The sequence below is a fragment of the Columba livia genome, chromosome Z, assembly GCF_036013475.1.
Source record: "Columba livia isolate bColLiv1 breed racing homer chromosome Z, bColLiv1.pat.W.v2, whole genome shotgun sequence".
In the NCBI taxonomy this organism is placed as follows: domain Eukaryota; kingdom Metazoa; phylum Chordata; class Aves; order Columbiformes; family Columbidae; genus Columba; species Columba livia.
Genome location: NC_088642.1, coordinates 53,618,847 through 53,640,897, shown reverse-complemented (window position 1 = coordinate 53,640,897; position 22,051 = coordinate 53,618,847). Strand labels below are relative to the sequence as shown.

General features: G+C 41.1%; 1 protein-coding gene across 5 annotated transcripts in view; it reads left to right on the top strand.

Moving 5' to 3' along the window:
- The window catches only part of NTRK2 (neurotrophic receptor tyrosine kinase 2), a 208,354-nt gene that overhangs the window by 156,915 nt on the left and 29,388 nt on the right, over nucleotides 1-22,051 (top strand). For all 5 annotated transcript variants that reach the window (XM_065045879.1, XM_065045881.1, XM_065045878.1 and 2 more), the window contains 2 exons: nucleotides 3,308-3,480; nucleotides 7,063-7,297. In XM_065045879.1, the coding sequence (XP_064901951.1) occupies nucleotides 3,308-3,480; nucleotides 7,063-7,297 (408 nt within the window). The remainder of the gene's footprint in view (nucleotides 1-3,307; nucleotides 3,481-7,062; nucleotides 7,298-22,051) is intronic.

Genomic DNA, 22,051 nt, shown 5'->3' with positions numbered 1-22,051 from the left:
GGTGACTGTCAGGGCACAGGTTGACAGTTGCCTCTGGCTCCCCTGGGAGGCAGGAGGAAGATTTACTCTGTTCTGCTCCAGGCTTGTGCTCACCTAGCAGACTGCTGTGTGTGTGAGGTGAAGAACATTTCCATGTCACTCACAGAGGAAAAACGAAGGTTTCCAACCGTTCAGGTCTTCAGAGAAGGGTCAAAACCAGCCCTTCATTTCTTGAGAAAATATACCACTCAGATCTTGGATGGTGATGGGGAGCAGTAGTAAGGATTTCACAGGGGAAGGCTGAAACAGTATAAAGAACAGCTGTCATGAGTATAGTATTTCACTACCAAGTCACATTGATGTTGGTGACAGCCACATCCCCCCTGCTCTTGCTCTGATGCTCCTATGAATGCAGTTCTGTGGTATCAGGGTGGACTGAGGAGCTGCTGGTTTGCACTCACTGCAGAGCACAGGTCTACAGAGACCAAATGGTATGTGGATACTGGGGAAGGACTCTGTGGAGGAGAATCAGTATGGAGAGGCAGTCTGACTGTCACAAGGAAGAACTCAGGCAGATGTGGAGCTGCTGTAACAGCCAGGGGATCCCTCTGTTGCCCAAGGCAGCGTGTCCCTACTCCTTAGCTGCTGTCCTGAGTGGCTGGAAAGTACATGCATGTGGTTATATCTCAGTTCCTGCTTGGGAAAAACTCCTGTCCACTGGTGAGAGTGCTTTATATGCAGAGCTTAGGCATACTTGTCAGTAGTGATAATAATAATGAATGTCTCTTTCTGTCTTTGTGCTCTTACAGTTTTGTCTTGGTTTCATTTTTTCTCCTGCACTGGGAACAAGCTAAAGGCATTAGTTAGTGTCATTTCTGTGTAAATTCCACATACTTATTAATTTTTTCACTTTCCAGTCTCCTCCTTGCCTGACTGTGTCAGCTATCTCTCATGCATTGTGTCTATTCTGTGCACTGCATGAAATAATGAGAAGAGGGGTTTGCATTGGTGGGTGACAAAAATTCAAGTCGCTTCATGGTAGTAGAAACCTTGCCTGAGTTTTACCTAGGTTTTAGACCTTTCTGCATTTTGCTGTTTGACAGAAAATGTATAATTGGCATGGCAACTGCTCTGTCATATGATAATTTTGCTGTTTCTGTGAGATAAAAAGCATATTCTGAAATATACAATATGCCATCCTCACAGGGCAGAGCTGTCAGCATTTTTACTGTCTTTCCAGAGAGAAAGCCTGCTGGAAAGATTATCAGCCTATGCTTCTCCCTGTCAATTTTCTTCCAGGTTGCTATTATTTAAAAGTGGTTTCAATATGAATTGTTTTTCTAATTCTGTTGTTGACAAGAGTTACAGTCCAATTGCTTTATACATGAAACCACCAGAGGAAACTCAAGTGACAGCAGAATTGTTCTCAGTGATTTCATTATGTAGCATAGATTGGACCGTGGGTTGGTGCCTGTATCGTGTTAAAGCATCATCCCAGAGCCAGAAAGTGTTGGAAGATATTTCGATTTCACTCCTCACTCACTTCACATGTGATTGTACGGAGACCCTAGTGGGGAGCCAATCTGATAACCACCTTAGGTGATATAGTTGTGTATACTAATATATCATAGCTTCTGAAGCAATATTCTTATTGCATCATTATGGGTAAAACCTGTGGAAGAATGGTTCTGGACCTGAGGACACATGAGACTTGTAAGTGGGTCCCTCAGGGAAGGGACATCTGTGGCATGAGTGATTTCTGTTGCCTCTAGGATCCATAGAGCCTGAAATCCACAGGGGAAAGTCCCTAAACTCTATGCTGTCCAGTCTGCTCTGCTCCTTGTCCCCTCATCTGGACCTTGTTATAGTAGCTGTTCATTTTTCAATACCTGTGGTTGCAATTTCACAAGTAAAGCAAGTGTTTTGTCCAACAGTCATCTTCTAGTCCCTTCTTTGAATGTGCATGTGTAATACTAGAAATGTGGACAGAATTGTCTCTGTTAAAAAAAGACCTTGGGCAAACCCTAACTTCTGCAGCTAAAAACTGGGTTTGTTGGCAGAACGATTGCACAGTATCAACTTATTATGTGTCTGTTATGATGAGTGTTGTTGGTCCCATGCCATGAATACATGAATTCAGGGTAGGAAATAAAGTGACTAGGTGGCCAGGGAAGAGCTTCTTTAGTTAAAACAATGCCACTACTTTTGTGTCTCCCATTGTATTAAGTATAGGTGTATTTAAAATCCAGAGGTAGAGAGTCCAGACATCAGTTTCTGCGAATAGTAGTTTGTGAACATTGGTAATCTGCTGTCTTTCTCTTACTGTTTTGAAAATACTGACTTGGTATTGTGCAACTACCATACCTTTTGAAGGCAGAGCCTCATAGTAGTTTGTTGTCAATTATAATAATTCCTCATTTATAGCTGAGGCCAGAATTTGCTTTTTGTGGTGCATGAAAGTGTTTCCTTACTGACAAACTGTAGTTCTTGAGAATCAAAACTGCCTATATGTGGCAGCTAAATTAGCATTATTTCATTATACAGCATTTAAACCTCCTATTTGATATAGTGTGAATATATTTCCATCAAAGTGAAAATAAGCAAGAGTTTAGAGCTGAATAAATTAAAAAAAATTGACACCATATTTTTCTGATCTGCATCTACTTCCTCTCCATCTATCAGTTTAGGCTTGATCCTACAGTTACTTATACATATGTTTAATCTTAGGCGTGTGAGTAGATTTACTGAATTTCAAAGGTGTTTCTGGCTTAAGTTTCAGGTTGTAGGTTCTGGTCCAGGGACATACTCTTGCATAAATCTACCTGATGTATAGCACGCTACAGGAGTCAACATCAGCAACAGTGATGTTAGTAAAACATAAGGAGTACATCTGCATTCTTACTAAGTATTTCAAGCAAGCAGAGTTCTAAGAAGCTTATGAGAAAGGTAAATACCAACAAGATACTAGAGTTTGCCTGAGCTAAAGGATATGAACCAGCTGTGTACTGGTATTATTTTTTTTATAAGAGTAGTTTATTTGGTCTGTGTTTGGAAAACACTTGGTACAGTAAGATCATTAATATTCCTGTGCCCTCATAGAAGAAAAATCGTTGCTTGGGATAACGTGGCAGGAGAATGAAAATTGTGCTGCCATCATTTAATTGCACTTAAACATCACACCTGCATTTCTAAGAAAGTTATTAAGAAACTACTTCCCCCATGCTTTATGCAGTAGAATGTCCTTATCTTACCCTTACAGTGCCATCCCACATGTTTGCTATCTTTTGTGAACATCTCCCCTTCCTTACATTTTCATTTTCTCTGCCAGACATTGAAGGATGCCAGCGACAATGCCCGCAAGGACTTCCACCGTGAGGCAGAGCTGCTAACTAACCTGCAACATGAGCACATCGTCAAGTTCTACGGTGTCTGTGTCGAGGGTGATCCGCTCATCATGGTCTTTGAGTATATGAAGCATGGAGATCTTAACAAATTCCTCAGGTAAATCCATGAACACATACTGTGCTGGAGAGGCAGAAGTGGGCAGAGAAGGTAGGTGTTACTGGTACTTAATGTCGAATTGACTGCTACTGCTGGAAAATGCCGACACCTAGGAGTGCAAATCTATGCAACCCCTTGTCTTTGTACTGGGATGTGGGCCTCATTGTTTCTTTTCCTATTTGGAAGTACCATTAAGTCAAGCCTTATGCTTTGCACCAAAGGAGTGGGAACCAAAGAAATACTGTTTTCAGTATATTTCAGTATTTTCTGAAATGCTTGGTTATAAATCTTACAATAGGAATTATTTTCTTGCAGGTTTTCCAGTAGCACTTGGAAAAATCCCACTCAACACCTATAGCTAACTGTAGGCGTCGAAGAGCTTTTGAAATCTAGCCCCTTTTCTCTTCCCCCCTCTCAGTGTTTTGGAAAGACTGCCATTAATCTGAAGCAAAATAACTGTGAGCTATGGAAACTTCAGTGCAATGGAAAATGCTACATCTTAGGGTCCAGATTAGGACTTTATTTCATAAAGCTTCTCAGAAATGTGCATGGGATATTGAAATTTGAGAGTAAAGCCGTCATAAATAAATAGATGATACCTAAGCTTCAGAGTAATAGGTGACTTATGAACCAGGAGTTTATGAACAGTGACCACACGTATGTGCTTTTTCCACTAGACTGCACTCGTTTACACAAAAATAAGCAGTTAATAGACAGCTTTTGCTCCTGTGTAAGAAAACATTTGTACATGGGACTGTCCTTTCAAGGTGGTCTAGTGATTTTCATCAAAGGATATCACAAAGATATTCTAATGTACTGAGATCTCTCCTGTTGAAGATAATGAGGGCTGCCACTATTTTGGAAAGATATATGTGGTAAAGCTGTAAAACAATAAAAAATGATGTCCCTTTAAATGGGTTCAGATTTTTGATCTGACTGAAGCAGCTAGTGACTGCTAGTGTCACCATTTATGCATTTTTGATAGCCTATATGAAATGAGTTTGCTATCTTTCTAATCTCCACTGAGCAAATAGCCACACTGTAAAAGCAAATGACATCAACCAGCATCCTCCCTTGTTGGCAAGGCTGCCAAGTTTGGCAGTGAGACTGGGGCCTGAACTGGGGAAGCAGGGCAAATGTTACTACTTTTCCCAGACTGATTGTCTTATCTGGCAGAGGATTTGAGTATATTGCCAGAGCCACATCAGGGCATTTATGTTTGCCTGCTTGGACCTCTGCTGTAGATCAGGGGAGAACTTCAGTTTTCGAAGATGCCATCCCAGTACTTCTTCAGAACACTGACTTCCTATTAGAAGAAGCCAGATTGACAGCTGATAAGAAATAATTTCTTATTTCATAAGAAATACTTATTCTTTGATTCTTTTTGATTGGCCTTTTCCTACCCCTACCTGTGATTTTGAATTATTGTACAGAAAGGTAGTTTAGCAGACAGTATATTTCCTACTCTAGGTCTTCTCTTTTTTTTTTAAGTTATTAATCAGACCTTGTCTTTAGAACATAAAATGATTGTGCTGGGACAAGCTGTTAAACCCAGGCTCCCATTTGTCATTCCTCTCACATTTGCTGCAGCCTGTGCTGCAGATCAGAGGTTAGCTGAAAGCTGGCTCCCAGAACCTGTATTTCTTACCCTGCAGCGCCACCAAAGGCTGCCACGGAAAAATTAATCCGAAATTTAACCCAAATGAGCCTTGCCATCTGCATGCAGCAAAAGGCAGTTTCAGATCTAGGACTAAAGTGTCAAAGTCGTGCCTGCCCTGTGCTTGTTCTGGCTAGTGGGGGCGAATGTGGTTCCAAAGAAATCTCTGTCGGTGTTCCTAGCTGTTGCAGACACTGAGGAGTACTCCAGTGCACAGCCAGCACCAGGAGGACAAGCACGGTGGATAGAGTGTTAAGAATAAGCCAGATTTCATTGGATACAGGCCATGTCCTCAAGAAAGCTAGCAAAAGATGGAGGTTTCTCTGATTTATTGACTCAGAGCTTCTTGTCTGAGAGCAGTCATTTAATACATCCATGCAATTAAAAGGTACAGTGCTTTTCAATAGAAATTTGCAAGTGAGTCTTGGTTGAAGATTTCATATCCTCATGTTTATTGCCCCTCAACCCAGACCAATTAAATGGCTGCTTGTATATAACCTGTAGCAGAGAGCTTCTTTGCCTGGTACGGGGTGCAGTCCCAGCCATGCTACACACCCTCCTTCGTTTCTTTCTCACATCTGTCACTTTGCTCATGAAGTTCCTCCCCTGGGGCAATTTTAATATCATATCTCTAATAGGTAGTGTCAGATTTGATCTCACAGATTGTGATTAATTGCAACTCTTTTCCAAACTCCTGTGCCCTTCCCTTAGGGACGAATTAAGGCCTCACCTCTATTGATTAGAAAGGTGATTCTCTGAAACTCCTCTTTGTAGGAAGGGAGGATTTTTGAGAGAAAATAAAAATCCGTTCTGGAATATTTTTCAAGAAACGTTTGAGGAGGGAAGAGGAGAGGCGGTCTCTGAGAATAAAAAAGGCTTCTGAACACCCAGAATAATGGAATAGATGGAAAGGGGTATTCAGAGCATTCAAAGGTATATCAAATGAGCAATGATTGCCAGATGACCTCATTAATTGCATAGGTAATGCTTACTCTAAAATGTTGTTCATGGGAATGTTTACATCTGTATCTTCATGATACTAGGATGTTACACATGTATACCAGAGCTAACATAGTTAATGTGAGTGCAGCAGATGTGTTCCAGTACTTTGCTGGGCTTTCCAAATGCAAAACATCTCTCCTGTTGGAGCGTATACACATTTCTCATTAATCAGTTGATTATTGCACCTTAGGGACTTGCTAGGTCTTAAAAAAACTTGTATTTCTGAAGCTGTTTAGTTGTTCCAAATAGTGTGTGTTTTGTGTCCTCTTCCTATGGCCAAAAATTCCTGTTTCAGGCAGGACTTACCCTTGGTGATAAAATAAGAAAAAATTGTTTCCTTCTGGGCATGTGGGTAGGAAATTAGAAGTATAAATCTGAAATTGCTACCCTTGTTTCTCAGATGGCATCTCAGAAGGAAGTTAGCTCTTTTTCTTTAAAAAAAGATGGAAGGGTCAATGGCCTGTCTCCCTATAGAAAACAAGGTATGCTGGTCATAGGAAAAGTGATGCTATGCTGCATGCCACTTCATTGCCTTTTACTCTTTTGGAGTGATATGGTTTTCTGCAGTTACCAAACAGCTGCATTTGCCAGCACTTCTCCAGAAAAGACTACTAAAAAAGAGCAGGAGAAGGTGGTGGTTTTGGACAGAGGAGTATTATTATGAATGCATGTGCCTTATTTCCATGAGTAATATATCACCTGTTGTGTAATGATTTTCACACCACCTGTCTTTCACACAGTGGAGGAAAACAGTAAATGAAAAAGCCAAGATAAACATTTTCCCCTATTTCACCAATTAATTTGTGGCCCTTTTTGTTATTATATTTGAGCAAGTCATTTGTGTGGTTGTAGGCTCACAAATGCCTTTCACCTCTTCAGCTTACAAGTGACCTATCACTTAATCAGCTTGTATTTTGGTGTAGGGCACATGGGCCAGATGCGGTACTGATGGCAGAAGGCAACCGTCCTGCTGAGCTGACCCAGTCCCAGATGCTTCACATTGCCCAGCAAATTGCAGCTGGGATGGTTTACCTGGCGTCCCAGCACTTCGTCCATCGGGATCTTGCTACCCGTAATTGCCTGGTTGGTGAGAACCTACTGGTGAAGATTGGGGATTTTGGGATGTCTAGAGATGTGTACAGCACAGACTACTATAGGGTAAGTGAGCCGCTGTAATTGGTAGTAACCTAGGTCTTGTTCAGTTGTCTTACCACTCTGATGTGACCGATGCTGCTTTTACGCTCAACAATCTGTCCATCAGGTAATTTAGAGGCTGGCCTATGGAGAACCTGGATTTGAGTTACAAAGCTTTGGTAAATGTGGAGAGAGTTAATCAGAGTAAGATTGGCATGTTCTGCTGTTTATATATGTTGGCTTTATATCCTAATAATAAATCACAGAAAGGTCTTTTTATCTGGTCAGAAATTCTGCATGTTTGCTTGGCTTTAGTGAAGAAGCAGCAGCAGCAGATAGAAAGAGTGGGTAATCAAATTTGGCCCAACACTTTGAAGTTGTTAAAACATGTTTGGCCTTATATATTGCTAAGACCAATGGAAATTGTAACTTTTGGGTGTTGTGTAATATTTCAGTTTACTAGGGGAGGTCTAAGTACTGGAGAGCAGCACTCAACCAGTTATTTTACTCAGGAAGAGGCAGGGTGAGAAATTGTTACATACACAGCACCTGAAAGGCTGTCAGTAAGTTTTTCATGCCTTAAGCCACATCTTTAGTCCTGCTGCTCATGGTTGAGTTTTTTTTTGTGGTGTGTAGGAGTACCCCAGTGTGCTTGTTTATTCCGGCCCAGTATGTTTTCCCTGAGTTTGGTTGCCCTAAAATTATCTCTGAAGTTCGCAAAGGGCTTCCAGGATTGCTGGAATAAATGGGACTGTGTACATTAGTTGCTGTTGTTGATGTTGTCTTTGTACTACTTGGCAAGTCATGTAGTTGACAGCATTTGCTGTTTGCTACCACGTTTGCAATTTCATGATTGGAACTGAAGCTGTCACGTGTTCGTGGCTAGGGAAAGGCAACCCGTGGCCAAGCTGTTAGTTTACAAACCCCAGAGTTTATCGTGTAAGATAAGCCACTCAGCATCTTCACACATATTTTCTGTATCTGCCTCTCACATAACTTGTTGCCAGTGAATTCCTTATAGGTAAACTGAAGGCCTGTCCCTTAGCCACCCAATGTGGACTGCTGTGTCCATAAAGGAGAGTGTCACCTCAGCATCAGTGTTTCTAGAATGCCCAGAAAAAGATTGTCTCTACATCTGACTGAAGCTGGACAGAGCAGAGGAAGCTACACACAAGGATTATTGTTTTTTCCCTTAATGACTGGGAAGTAACAGTCTTCTCTGTTCTTTGTCTTTTCTTTTGAAAGGCAAACCTAGTATTTAGTAAACATATAAACCAGATTCCTCTTATACTTTGTTATTTGGAAAACTTGGCACTTCAGGCTATTTGGTCAATGTAAAACAGGCATGACTGCATTTCAGAACTTGGAAGAATACACAGAATGGTAATCACTGCCAGTGTTTGTGTTTGAGAGGACACCAGTGAGCACCAAAGGTCAGGGTTTCTTGATTTTGCATCTGAAATATGAGCAATACCTGTTGGGACTGGAGGCATGTCTCTGTTTTGTACTTCAGTGAGACTGGATTTGTTTCCCATGTTCATCATTACAGTTATGAGTGAATGTCCATGCTTAACAGTAAGTGTTTGCAAAGGCCTTGGCAGTCAGAGATAGCATTTTTCAACAATAAACACTCTGCTTATTTTGGGCAAAAATTAATAACTGGCTGCTGCAGAAAAACTTACCAGCAAAAAGGGATGGAAAATAAGTAATTGTATGGGCTTTCTGAGGATGATGGAGGCCTGGTACAGCTGTATGATAGTGTATTGACCCTGGTGTCATCTTGCCTGCTCATGTACCTCTTCGTTTAACCATTGTGTCTTACATGTGAGCACTCAGGCAAAGCTACTACCAAATGAAGCACAGGTTTAGAACAAGACCCATGACCTGGAGAAAGCAGGGGTTCACCAAAGGAAATTCTCAGTAACCCAGATAGATCTTGGATACCTCTCAAAGGACCTCATTCAATGGGTACACTGAATTTCTCTCTGCCTCTTGTACAGAATCACTTTCTTCTTTCCTTCTCTCTCTCTTCATCACTTTCTTTGAGGCCACGGGAGGATCAGTGGGTTCCAGGGTATCACAAAGGAGAAGAGAGTAGTGTAAAGAGTGTGCAGTAATGGCTGCGAGAGAGGGAACAAATAAGGCAGAAGAACTAAGTGTAGGGAGGTGATAGTAAAAGATAGAAGTGTGAATGGAGGAGGTAAGCAAGTGTCAGAGGGGAAGAATGAAGATGTAAATTAACATGGCTCCATCCAAAATGACGGTATAAGCTTGCAGTTTGATGGACAGGTACGAAACTTAAAATTGGGTAGTCACATGTTCTGCACAGAGAGAAAAACAAGGACCACTTCTCTGGCCCTCATGTTCCTGCTGGCTTCTGGCTTTTGCAGAGGGGGGACAGAGCCACAGCCTGCTGTGCCACCGTATTTCAATGTTAAAAGTTTAAAGTTACGGTTGAGCCTATGAGGCTTTGGCCTACCCTGCTTGGGCCGTATGTGGGCTTGTCAGAAGCTGGTCAGGAATCAGTCAAGGCTATTATGACTTTCCAGACAATTGCCTGGAGAAATATGTCCATGGCAGACCTAAGTAATGAAACTGTCCATGATGACACTGGGGTGGCACTAACCTAACATACCTAATCATTTATAGCAGGCCAGGCCTTTTTAACTGCTCAGGCTTAATCACAAACATAGAAGCAATTCTTCCCCAACCTTGACAGCTTTATCTGATGCTTGTTGGAAGGATTTACATATCTCCAAAAAGCTCTTCAAGAAATTGTTCACCATTTTTCTTTATTAATACACTGAAATCAGTTTTTTGGGATCCTACCACCCTGTCAGGATGTTAGATTTGCCCAAGATGATTATTTATAGCTTGCTTCTGTAAGATAAGGATGATCCCCACTCCTTATTCACTGTTAGATTGTTAATGACATTCTGCTTTGAATCAGCTTGGTTGTTAAAAGATGCTTCAAGGAAAAGGGGGAGAGAAATAACCCTTGGGCTGGGAATACATGTGATGCATGGCCCTTATTGCACAAGCTGTCCTTTTTTCTCCTCTGTTCTTCTTTCCTTTCTTTTTCATCAGGCAGGAATTGTGTGGGTGGGAGGAGCTCTGATGTACATGCTGGCATTCAGTGCAATAGCAATAGTTGTCAGTAGTCAGACAAGAGGAACCCAGGGACATGAAGAATCTGCAGTGGCTTTTCTTACCCAGCATTGCTGTCCCCTCCAGGCCAAACTAAAATGACTGTCAAGTAATTAGTGTGGTGTGTTTGCCAAACAGCTCCAGTAACACTGCTGTACTGCAGTCCTTGTAGCACAGTGGATTATTTCACGAAGTTATTTACTTGTAGAGCTTCAGTCTCAGGTTCATTAGGGGCTTTGATTTGTTTTGTTGATGTCTGTTTTTTGTTCTTTGGACTCCCAGCCCACACAGGTCAGGGTTTCCCATCTTTCCCTCTGATGCCTAAGTAGTGTGACTCAGCAGCAGCTTTCAGTGCCTTAGAGTATTGACACTGAGGCACAGGAACAACTACTTTGCTAATATTTGTTCTTGCACTCCAAGATAGTATATCAAGCCCTTTTCAGGCTTCCAGTTCAGTTTTGCAAGTGGTTGCTCAGCACTTGGTCTTAAAATACTTTTCTGCTTTTCTTTGTCATAAGCAAAAAGCTTAAAGGAAAAAAGAAAAAAAGGAAGGTCATCTCATCCCAGTACTTGGAAAAACTTAAAATATCCAGCCTGGTCAGCCACGTACAGGCTTGAGCCAAGATTTAGGATGAAACTCTGATCTCACTGGAGTAAGCAAGAGCTTTGCCATTAATTTCATGAGGACCAGAATTTTACCCTTCCACATTTTTATGTTTGTCCAGTGCAAGATAGAGATTCTGTGTCTGATTTAGGTTAATGGAGCTCAGTTGTGTAATCCCTGTTTGCTTTTGTATAATTTACTTGCTTTTATGCAACAACACAAGGAACAGTGGAGAAAATAAGAACTCCTTTCCTCCACTAGTACAGACTGTGGAAGATGGGTCAAAAGGCTGAGGCTATTGATGAGGTTTCCATCTTCCTTTAGGACCAGCTTGCCCCAAAGGAACAGGAAGGTTGATAAGTCACAAAATATTTTCCTCCACTTCTGGCACAGATGGGGCACAAGAACCAAAGAAGATGTGTTTCAGTATAACATTCCATGAGCCCATTTCTCTTTAAAATCTTCTCCATATTTTGTACCACGTTTTGCTATTTGAAGAAAGCATAGCATGTATGATTGGAAGAAGCAACATTGGTTTCTGAGCCCACACCTTCCACTGTTGCAGGAAGGCATGCAGCAGGTGTCAAGGGCAGGAGGAGCTGAAGAACCTCAGATCTCCTCAAGCCACACGGAAAACCCTGACACTCATTAATGCTTTAACCCCTTCTGTGTAAGACACTAAACCCCACAAAAATTCCAGTGTGCCAGGGCAAAAGAGGAAGGGGTGTCAAGGGTGTCAACAGTGTCCTAAACCCCTAAAGAGAAAATCCATTTGGCAAAAATTCCTGAGAGATCTTAGGAAGTCGGTCACACGCAACACACAGCAGGAGATGACAGCAATCCCCATCAGTCTGTCTCGATGAGAATGACCTGAGCTGGCAAGCTGTGTAACACTATGAGTGCACGAGCAAGCTGCAGCAGCCCATGGCATTACTGGGGTTTAGTGATGCCCCTCAGAGCACATCTGGCCCTATTGCCTCTCCTCAATGTCTCAGAGCAGGGTAGGAAACAAAGTTGACCCAGAGCCAGATCAGCAAGAGGGGAAACAAAAATTCAAGTGACCAACACATGTCCTAAATAAAGACTTTAGTTAAATAAATAAATATGGAACAGCCTGCAAAACACTGACAGGCTTCTTCTCAGATGTCTCTCAGATATACTTAAAAATGGATAGCAGCAGTCTTGTGTCTCCAAAGCTTGAATTTCTAACTCCACCTGGATTACCCTTGTCCTGTCACACAGCCTCTTCCATCAAAGTGGATGTTGCAAATAAGATCCTGCTTCCAGGGCTTTCCCCAGAACAGTGCTCCACAGCCTCGCTGTCCTAATGGCTGCAAATTTTATTCTTTACTGGCAACCTGAATTAACTCAAGACCAATGAACAGCCACTTCATCACATTATTCTCCTCCTTTCCTAGCCTTTGCATGTCAAGTGTATTTAGAAGTATTCCCTGTTTTGGAGTGTTAAAAGATGCCCACTGTCAGGACAAAAGGTTCTTCATTTTTCTTGTCCTCATAGCAGCCTTCTCCCATGACTTTCAGTGTGTGAAACAGCGGTTCCGGTGTCTCTTTGTGGTACAGACTTCACTAGGACTGTGAGCACTGTTTTCCAAATTAGATTTTGCCTGTTCTCGGATCAGAGGTACTTCGCAGTCTCTTACAAAAACACACTGGACAGTACATCCTAGACTTGCATAGCCTGTGTCACTGGCACGCAGTCACTGTATTGTCTAACAGTGCCCTGGGCCACTCTGTCTTCCACTCCTTCCAAATGAAAAACATCCCCTTTTTCTGAAGTTTTTGGTTTGGTTCCCTCAGTGAATGACTTTGCAGTTCATACTGGCACATTTTGTACCTCCAGTGCTTGAGAAAGTCTGTTGTCTCTCTTTTGTTTTTAGCTTCTTTGGGGGCTGCTTTTTAAAAAAATTAAAATTCAGGTCTTGTCTGATTTGGTGGTGAGTAAAGAACTAAAGGAACAGAATCATGGTACCAAAAAGTAAACAGCTGAGGGAGTGAGAAAGATTTGTAAGAAAGACTCCTAGATTTTCATGGCTTTGTTTCTCACTGTATTGTTTCTTGATCATTTCTATTTAATGTTAAGTGAGTATTTTGGGAAATGATGTCTTTTCAAAACATAAAGATCCATGTGCTTTCAGTTAAGATGTGAAAAGTTATTACACTTCTTCATCCCCCAGGAATACTTCCAGAAAAACTAAGGATTACACAATTTGCTATTCCAGGCCAATTTTAAAAATACCCAGCTTTCAGACCTTCTCTCTACGTAAAAAGGTCAAAAACCCTTTTGAGAAAGCATTTTGACACTTGGGAGAATTATAGTCCTCAGCAAACAATCCCGATCCTGATCTCTGCTGTTGCCTAGCAAAGCCGGAGTAGCAGTTTGAAGACAGTGAGACAACATTAGTATTAGAGTAGTGAAATGGCAAAGAGCATCTTGCATGCTAGGCACAATCCTTCCTTCAAGTGTGCACCTAATATTGTAGCTTGCTGTATTTCTGTCACCTGTATAATACACTTTTCTGGTGACTCTCTGTGTGTAACATTTGCTAAAAGATAGTGCTAGTAAAATAATCACCAGATAATGATCTCTCTTAAGCTATTTCTGGTACCAAAAGCCTATTTGCAATGAGAATTAATACATGACAACATGGAGCTAAAAAAAAAAAAAAAAAAAGAAAAAGACCAGTTTGTCATTATTTGGGCTGTAACTAGCCAGGCAAGCACCACAATACAAATGTTTATGGTAAGGAACAAGTGTCTGTCTGTTCTGAAGGGGCAAGAGCAGCAAACACCTGCAGGTCTCAGCTGTCACTACAGAGATGAATACCTGTGTGGGGGAGTTTGGAGGAGGCTGCACTAAGGAAAACAAGAAAGAGTTACTGAGAAGTCAAGCAGCTTGTCAAGGCATCCTCGTAGGTGTGTGTATTGAATTGTCACAGTTTGAAGGCACAGTTTGAAGGCTTTTTATTAGCTGCTATTTTTGCATCCATTGCTCAAAAGGAAATTATCTGCTTCCCTACATGGACTTCTCGGCTCTCCTCCTCCGTCAGAGGCTCATTGCATCATGTGTAGTGCTGGGGAGGACAGGGTTCCAGCAGCCCTGGAGGACATGCACGGATGATTTCATGAAACTGGAAACAATACAGGGAATAATGGACCAGATAGAGAGAGGTAAATCCAAACTTTGAAGCCTGTTCAGTATCTCTGAATTTAAAATAAAACAATTACAAGAAGAATTAGGCCTAATTATTTTAGAGGGCTTTTAGGAGCTTCCTAAAGGTCACCACAATGACAGCATTTAGAAACTTGTACACGTCGGGACATGGTGTTATCCTCATGCTAAAGTATTAGCAGCATGGCTTGTTGCCTGTGACTGCTTACTCGTGCCAGAGTATATTCTGTTGTGTGCAGAAAACATGCTCTTTCCCCAGCTCCTAATTACACACCCCTGACTGCTGGAGTTTTGTCTGGAATTGCAGTTTTCTCACTTGCTCAGTTCTACACAGAGAGGCCAAATTCAGCTTTGTCTCAGGCAAGTACAGTTCCAGCTTTTTCAGCATAGCTGTAGTCACTTCCCAAGTGAAGTTCCCTCATCATCTTCACACCAAGGTCATTGGTCTTACTTACAGTTCTGATTCCATCTGTTTTCGCAGATACACAGATTAAAGGGGAGTCCAAGAAACTTTTCCATGTTAGTGCTAGGAGAAGGAACATCACAGGTCTAGTGTTCTAGATTTAACAGTGAGTTCTTACTAAAATCCATCTTGCAGGGTTAATGACAAGACAGTACTATGGAAAATAAGATTTTTAACTGAGGGGCTGTGACATACTTTGTTTTGCCATGTTTATAGAATGCCCCCTCTCATGTGAAATGTGCAAGTGGAAATCCAGCTCTGTGGCTTCTGGAGCACATTCTCCTTCAGTCTATGAGAACAAAGAGTGTAGAAAGGGCAGAAACAGAAAAATGTAATTACTAGGCTGAAAAATGGACCTGATTAAAAGACAAAGTAGAGCAGAGTGACCCTGCTTCTGTGACCAGTTACTTGATTACCCATTGAATTTGGGTGTCTAATTATTCCTTTGTAAATCCACCCCAACTAGATTTACACCAGAGTCGTTCTCATGCAGGATGTAAAGAAATAGGTTCATGTTAAGAAAATAAGTTCAGCCACGAAGCAGCACCTAAAAACAGAAGCCAAGAAATGCAGAAATCCTATTGAACAACACTACAGCAAAAAGCTCCAAATGTATGTCAATCAAAAACTTAGTGTTTGGAAATTTTCAAGTGGAAATTTTCGTTCTGTTTGATTTTGTTAAAAGCTTTGAGAATTTACCGTCTATTTGGTCCCATTTCAGTCATAAAGCAGTTGGAAATTTTGGGTTTCCCACCCCATTTTTAAAGCATTTTGATGGCATCTTTTTCAGCAGGGCTACTCCCGCTGTATGCAGTTGGTGAGAGCCTTAGGATCCATTTGCATGCCTATAGAATAGCAGGAAGTTTACACAGTCAGCAGCACTGGTGGCTGACATAAGCTTTTCTGTTAACAGGCTCTTAGCACAGATGTTCATTAACTTAAAAAGTCCTTTAAAAATTACATATACAAAACTGAATCATTCTCAAAAATAACCACGCATATGGATATAAATTGCAGGAAAGCAATGATTCACACATTGAAATTAGCTTTATGAACTGCAATTTGGAGATCTTTGCATAACTGATCAAAATCAGCTCATTCCATTAAGTAGCAGCACAGCCCTACAGAGCCGTTTTTGCAGGTGCTGAAATGATTTGACCGCTGTTTAGATGTTTAGCACATAAGAGGGCCACGTCTTCAATCCCAGCTCTGTTCACAATTTGCTGGATTGTAGTTTGAATATCAGTGAAGGCTTTTTCTGTTGACTTTACTAGAGCCAATGTTTTTTCCAGGGCTTTAGAAAGTGCGAAGTTTACAGGCAACATTTTGTAGAGACCAGACTCAGAACAGCAAGAGAAATGATGACATGATTTCTTTAGTTTTTCTTCCCAAGCCAGGTCTTTGTGCAGACCACTAATGCTATCTAGTAATTATGGGGAGGAACCATGTGTAAATGTCTGGAGAGAGAGACACTGTACTGTAGTGCTACAGATTGTCACTTTTGGCAGGAAATCTGCAAAGCAAATGACAGAACTCCAAAGGTTATCAGCTGAAGCTGTTGACTTTGTGATGTGTGATGTGCACAGTGTGAGGAAAAGGTGATGTGGGAGCAAAATGGGAAAAAGATCTCTGGGATCACTGTGACCACAGTCAGAAACTGGAGCAGCAGCTCCTGGCTGCTGCAAAACACTGGTGCCCCTTGTGCGACCGCGTCACTGCCCCCACTGATGGTGGGGACAGCACAGAAAGGACATCCAGAGGGAGCAGGGCTAAATGGGAGTTCTTTGAGGACTGGTCACAGAACCCGCTCCCATCAAAGTCTTTGCAGGCTTCCAGCTGGAAGGTTTTCTTATGCAAATGGATTCTTTCCTTGCAATAAGGAAAGCAGTTGCTAGGCAGTTTTCCTAAATATGTGGGTTTTTTTCTCTGGCCCAAAGAACAATGGGCACTCTTGGCTCACAGAACTCAGGAAGCACAGAAAGGAAGAACTAGGCAATTAGACTGTGAAGTGCTATGTGTAACGGGATGGATCTAGGGGACAGCATCAGCTGGTAATAGATCAGAGCATACAAATCTGGCACTGTGGATTTGGTGTAGGCACAGCAAAGAGCTACTGGTGGTGAGTGGAAATAGGGAGCAAAGGAAGCAGTGTGTGATACTGCAGGTCATTTAGACCTCCACTGTTCTCTGTGTCCTTCAGCTGTCTGATGGAGCACCTGACCAGCCAGGCAGCTTGTGTGTGTCCACTCCAATAGGAAGGGGAAGAGAAGTCATTAGCAAAGACTTGGGTCAAGATGAGCGTGTTGGCACTAGTCACAGAGAACATGGACATGCTTTAGCTTACCTGTGGAGTTGTAACTCGCATGCCTTTGTGAAGAGTTTTCAATATCAGACATCACGAACAGTACTGAAGTTTTTGACAAGCTGTCAGGAACAGTTCTCCGAGCTTCCCAAAAGGTGAGGAGCCCAGAATAGAGGTGATTTTGCTTCTTACAGGCTCAAGAACTTTGTAACTAGACTTCAGAGATGACTTGGGTTTGGATTATAGATATAGATGATATATAATATAGTCTTACATGAAATGGAGCCAAAACACTTAGAAAATGCTATCAAGCTTCTCTCTGTGGCCTAACTTTAGGAAGAGATGAAGGCCTGATCTAAGGTGAGTGAGAGCATATGCATCTGACATCAAGGACAGACTAAAAAAATCAGAAAATATTGTGGTGCCTCAAATGCTTCTGCTTCCATCAGGAAGGTAAACAAATCTGCAGAAGAAAAGCCTCATGAGTGGGAAGTAACTTTGTTCTTCCCAATGTGCTGAAATGCTTTCAAGAAACATGCCTAGCTTAAAACCCTTGAATTTACTTTCAGAAGTTACTATTTATTTGTCCCTTAGCAGTATCCTTGAAAAGCTGCTGTCTGGCCCTTGAGGATTTGAAGGACTTGCATTAAATTTGGTGTACAATAAGTTCCTAGCTCTCTTCTTCATTTCATCTCATCCAGGACTTGATATTGCAATAGTGATGCCTTCAGTTGGCAAGCAGAGTCAGTCAGACCCATTGAAATGCTCAGAGGTACCAAACCTGAGAGGCAATGCAAATTAGGTTTTGAAACTATCACCTTATTTAGTCTTATATATTTGTGTTGCTCTCCAGTGAGACATTTATGTTTGTCATAAGTTTAATACATTGAGTAGATGAGCCTTAGTTTAAAGCCTATGGAAGCATAATGTTGCTCAGGTTACATCTTCTCTCTTTGATCAATGTAGTTAGCTTTTAAATTGCATTTTAACTTTTGATTTGACCTGGAATAATGATGCTTTTAATTCGCTGTGACATTTTTTTCCTTTGTGTTATTTATGAGGGAAAACTCTTTGAGTTTGCTTATGTTCATAAGCTCCATTCCCGTATGCGTTACATGACCAGAAACTCTGCGAAATTGTTTGAAACGGATCCAAATGGTTAACAAAACATATGAAACCAGAATGTTTTCAGAGATCAGTTTTACTTGTGAGGAATTTATCTAAACCTTATTCAGAGTTGAGTCATGAAGAGCAGTAAGGTGGTAGGCCCCAAGTCAGAGAGGCGACTCATGAATGGTCAGCAAGGATTTTCAAGAATCCGTATCCTTGCTGATGTAGATGAGACCAAACCATTATCAACAACATTACAGAAAATACAGAAAAATATTTTTTTTTCCACACCCAGAATTCTACAACATTTCTAGCCTATACAATTTTTATAGAAGACAGAAAGACACTTGTACATGTTCAAAGAACAAAAACTTGTCTGGCTTCCAGACTAAGCAAACTGGTGTTGACATCACTGTGGACAGGTTTTTTACCTTTGTCCTTATTAACTGCAAGTTTGTAATGGCTTGACTTCTGTTTTCAGTTCTGTGTTTACTACTGTATCTAAAGGGTGACAAAAAATGACATCAGCCTGTGATCCAATCCTTGCTTGCCACACCATGAAGCAAACAAATGTTTTACTGGAAATGTAAGTTGTGTTTCTTTTCAACTGATATGTAAAATGTGGTGCAGTCTGGGCTTCTCTTAGAGATTATTTTATAACACCATTTAGTCCATTCCAAGGTGTGTGTGTGTGAAGGGAGTCCTTCAAATTATTTTATGATCTGCAAGAATACATCTCTATGAATTTGGATTTAATTGTGTACACAGAAAGGAAGAAATATTATCAAGGTAAATACTTCATTCTCTTTTTCTTTAAAATTTTCTTTTTCTTTTTTTTGGTGTTAGAGTTTTAGGAAGATAAAGAACTGTTCATTAAACATATCGCCAGATGCCCTTTGATAACACATCAATGTTGCAATTGTTTCACTGCCAGTATAAATATAGGGCGGGTGGTGGTGGGGAGGAGACAACATGAATGACAGACGTGATGATTACAAATCATTTGTCCTAATGCTTTTATCATCTGCCTTCCCCATACTGCCTCAGCCCAGTCGCACAAAATAAAAATGTGATCCTATCTGGAGAACATAGATTCTTTCCAGATTGATTTACCAGATGCCTGTCACCACCAAGTCACTTTGAAAGACTAGCTGATAGGCTGGGCTCTTTGCAAGTTACTGCTCTGCATGCAGTCCTTTTGCAGCTGATTATGCTGCCAACATTATTTTCTGACGGTGAGATTTAGTGCAGCATAGCTGGCTGGCAGTATCCTTGTAGGAGATTTTTCTTGCTTGTGAGCTAAGCGAAGGGCAGGGTCCTGCATTCTTGGCAGCCTGTCATATGCATGAGCTGTTTGTTTTTTTGGATTCAGCAAGCAGAGTTTTAAATCATCTTTAGCAAAACAAGACACAGAGAAAAAAGAGAGATGAAAATATAGATGAATATTTCATGTCAGAATTTTGGCAGCATGTCTCGTCTTCTACATTGAAAGCACCAACAAAAAAGGGAATTTTGCAGTTTTCCATCAGGTGACTTCTCATGCTCCTTGAGTACCTTCACTTATTCTACGATTGGTCTCTTATACCATATCGGCCATTTTTTAGAGAAAACAATCTAATGTTGAGTACTTGTGTGGGAAAAGCATTAAAATAAAGCACAATGTCAATACACAGTGAGTGGAATGTGCCCCTCAGCAGAAAGCTGATAGATACTACTTGAATCTACAAATAGGGCCTATATATTTTTTAAGATATACAGGTCCAATATTGCCGTTTTCTGCAGAGGGGAATTCTGTCAAAAGTGATCGGAAGATCCATCTTACAGAACTCCTACCCATTCGCATAAACACACACAGTTGTGATTTTTTTTACATCAGTCATGCTTGGAGGAACATACAGTTTTGACCAACAAACGTTTCCATGGCAGTTTTTAGAGGGACTAAATGGTGGATTTGGAGATGAGCCAGCTTGTATATGCCTGCGTATTATGCAAGATTAACCTTCTTGTTTTCTGTCCTGATCAGCTTTAGTTACTAGAATAAAACACTAAATAGAAAAAGAGTAAACCAAAGGCTATGCTGCACTACACACAGTAAGAAGTCCTTCAAATACAGCTTTAAGCATTGCAAAAATGGCATAAACTAGGAAATACAAAGGAGTTTCACAGAGAGGTTTATACAGCTCCACTGTACAATGTGAGACTGAAGGTATGTCTAGTCTGGAGGCACTGCTAGCTCTAAGACTGTGACATGAGATTGATGGAGACTGCAAAACTATTCAGAAGCAGAGTGAATACTCCTTTTCTGGGGCATACACTTCTCTGCCTGTGCTACTCACAAAGTCTAAGCTGACTGCTTTATATGTTCTCAGTCATGTCAGAGGTATGGAAAACTGAATTATGTCAACTAACACAATTAATCAGGAAAAAATGTAAATAATGCTTCTTTTATAGTTATTCCTTTTAGTCTGGCAGTATTTTACAACATCCGAATAGATGTCTTTAAGATAAAAGGCAGCAAAAATAGAAAACGAAAAAAGAATACGTCTTGGTCTGTTTAGCCTTCAGGTTACATAAATTAGGCAATTACTGTGCATCTGTAGTTGAATAATTTCCTATTGTAAGTAAAGCTCACAGGGGCAGAGAGCCTAAAACTGCCTGGGATTCTCAGAACTCCTGGCTTTGGAATAATTGTGACCTCAAAATTTTGGGAGTACTTGTTTTCTTACTCTCTGGCTACTGCTGTTTCAGAAGGCCAACTCTAAGAAATGGAGGGAACTACTTGTTAGGATCAGCTGAAGTATTGGGAAAATGTGGATTTTCTTTAAATAAAGGTGCAGAAAGTAGCTGGAAATTGTGTCACTAAATCCCAGGAGAAGATGGAGAGCAATAGATTGCAGAGCTATCTGTGATTTCACCTCATAAGGGACACTGAAAGTAAGCAAAAATACACAAGAGTGAAAGGCTAATGGACAAAGGGGGTTACAATGAAAAGCGCCAAAAAGCATTTGAGATTGACTTTGAGAAGAATATTAAAATGAGCAAGAGAAGGTCCCTTGACTATTTTAAATGTGAAGAGAATGAAGAGGAAAATGTTGCCACTATAGGCATGATGGTGTGAGAAGGAGAGTTAGTTTGGCCTGGAAGCACAATTGATTTTTAACATCTGGTCTTGAAAGTACAGTGATGAATATGAAGATGGAGGCCAAGTGGCTAATGGGACTGAGAATATGAAGGCTAAACTTGGAAGAAGCATAGAGGAGAGATCTTTGAACAATGTGGACATGGCCAGCTTGTTTTCTGATGGGAGACAAAGAGTTCAGCAAACTCTTAAAGCAGCATGAGCCAGCCCTGCTGCCCAGAGAAGGTCCTGCTCTCCTGCTAGTCTCAAAGGCAAATTCCTGCATCATCCACCTTTCTGCATCAGCACAGGTGTTACTGCAACCACTGAACAAGTTGTATTAATGAAACAATCCAGATGAAAAACAAGATTTATTTTTTTTTCTTTTTCCTGGTTGTGGGGAGGACCGAATACTTCTCCAAACCCAAGTACCGTACCAGGGCATTCCTGCTTTAAGTCTTTGTTGAATGAGACTCTAAAAGAACTGTGTTATGTGAGTACATCAGAAGAGTAAATAAACAGCAGGGAAGGAAAACGACTATTTAAACTAGGGGATGATGTTTGCATAAGAACAAATGAATACAAGCCGGCCATGAAATAATTTAAGCAAGAGGCTAGAAAAAGGTTTCTAACCATCAGAGGAGTCGGGTTCTTGGTACGGTGCAATTTATGAAGGGAATGATGTGATGTATGCAAACTATCAAATAGGGTGCAAGAGGACCAGAGGACTCAGCATGTCCCTCACATTCTTAGCTGGTACCCTGAAGCATGTAAAGAACCAAAACTACTTGGTCAGAAGTGTTTGGTTTGGCAGAATGTTAACACGATTAGCAGCTTGAAGCAC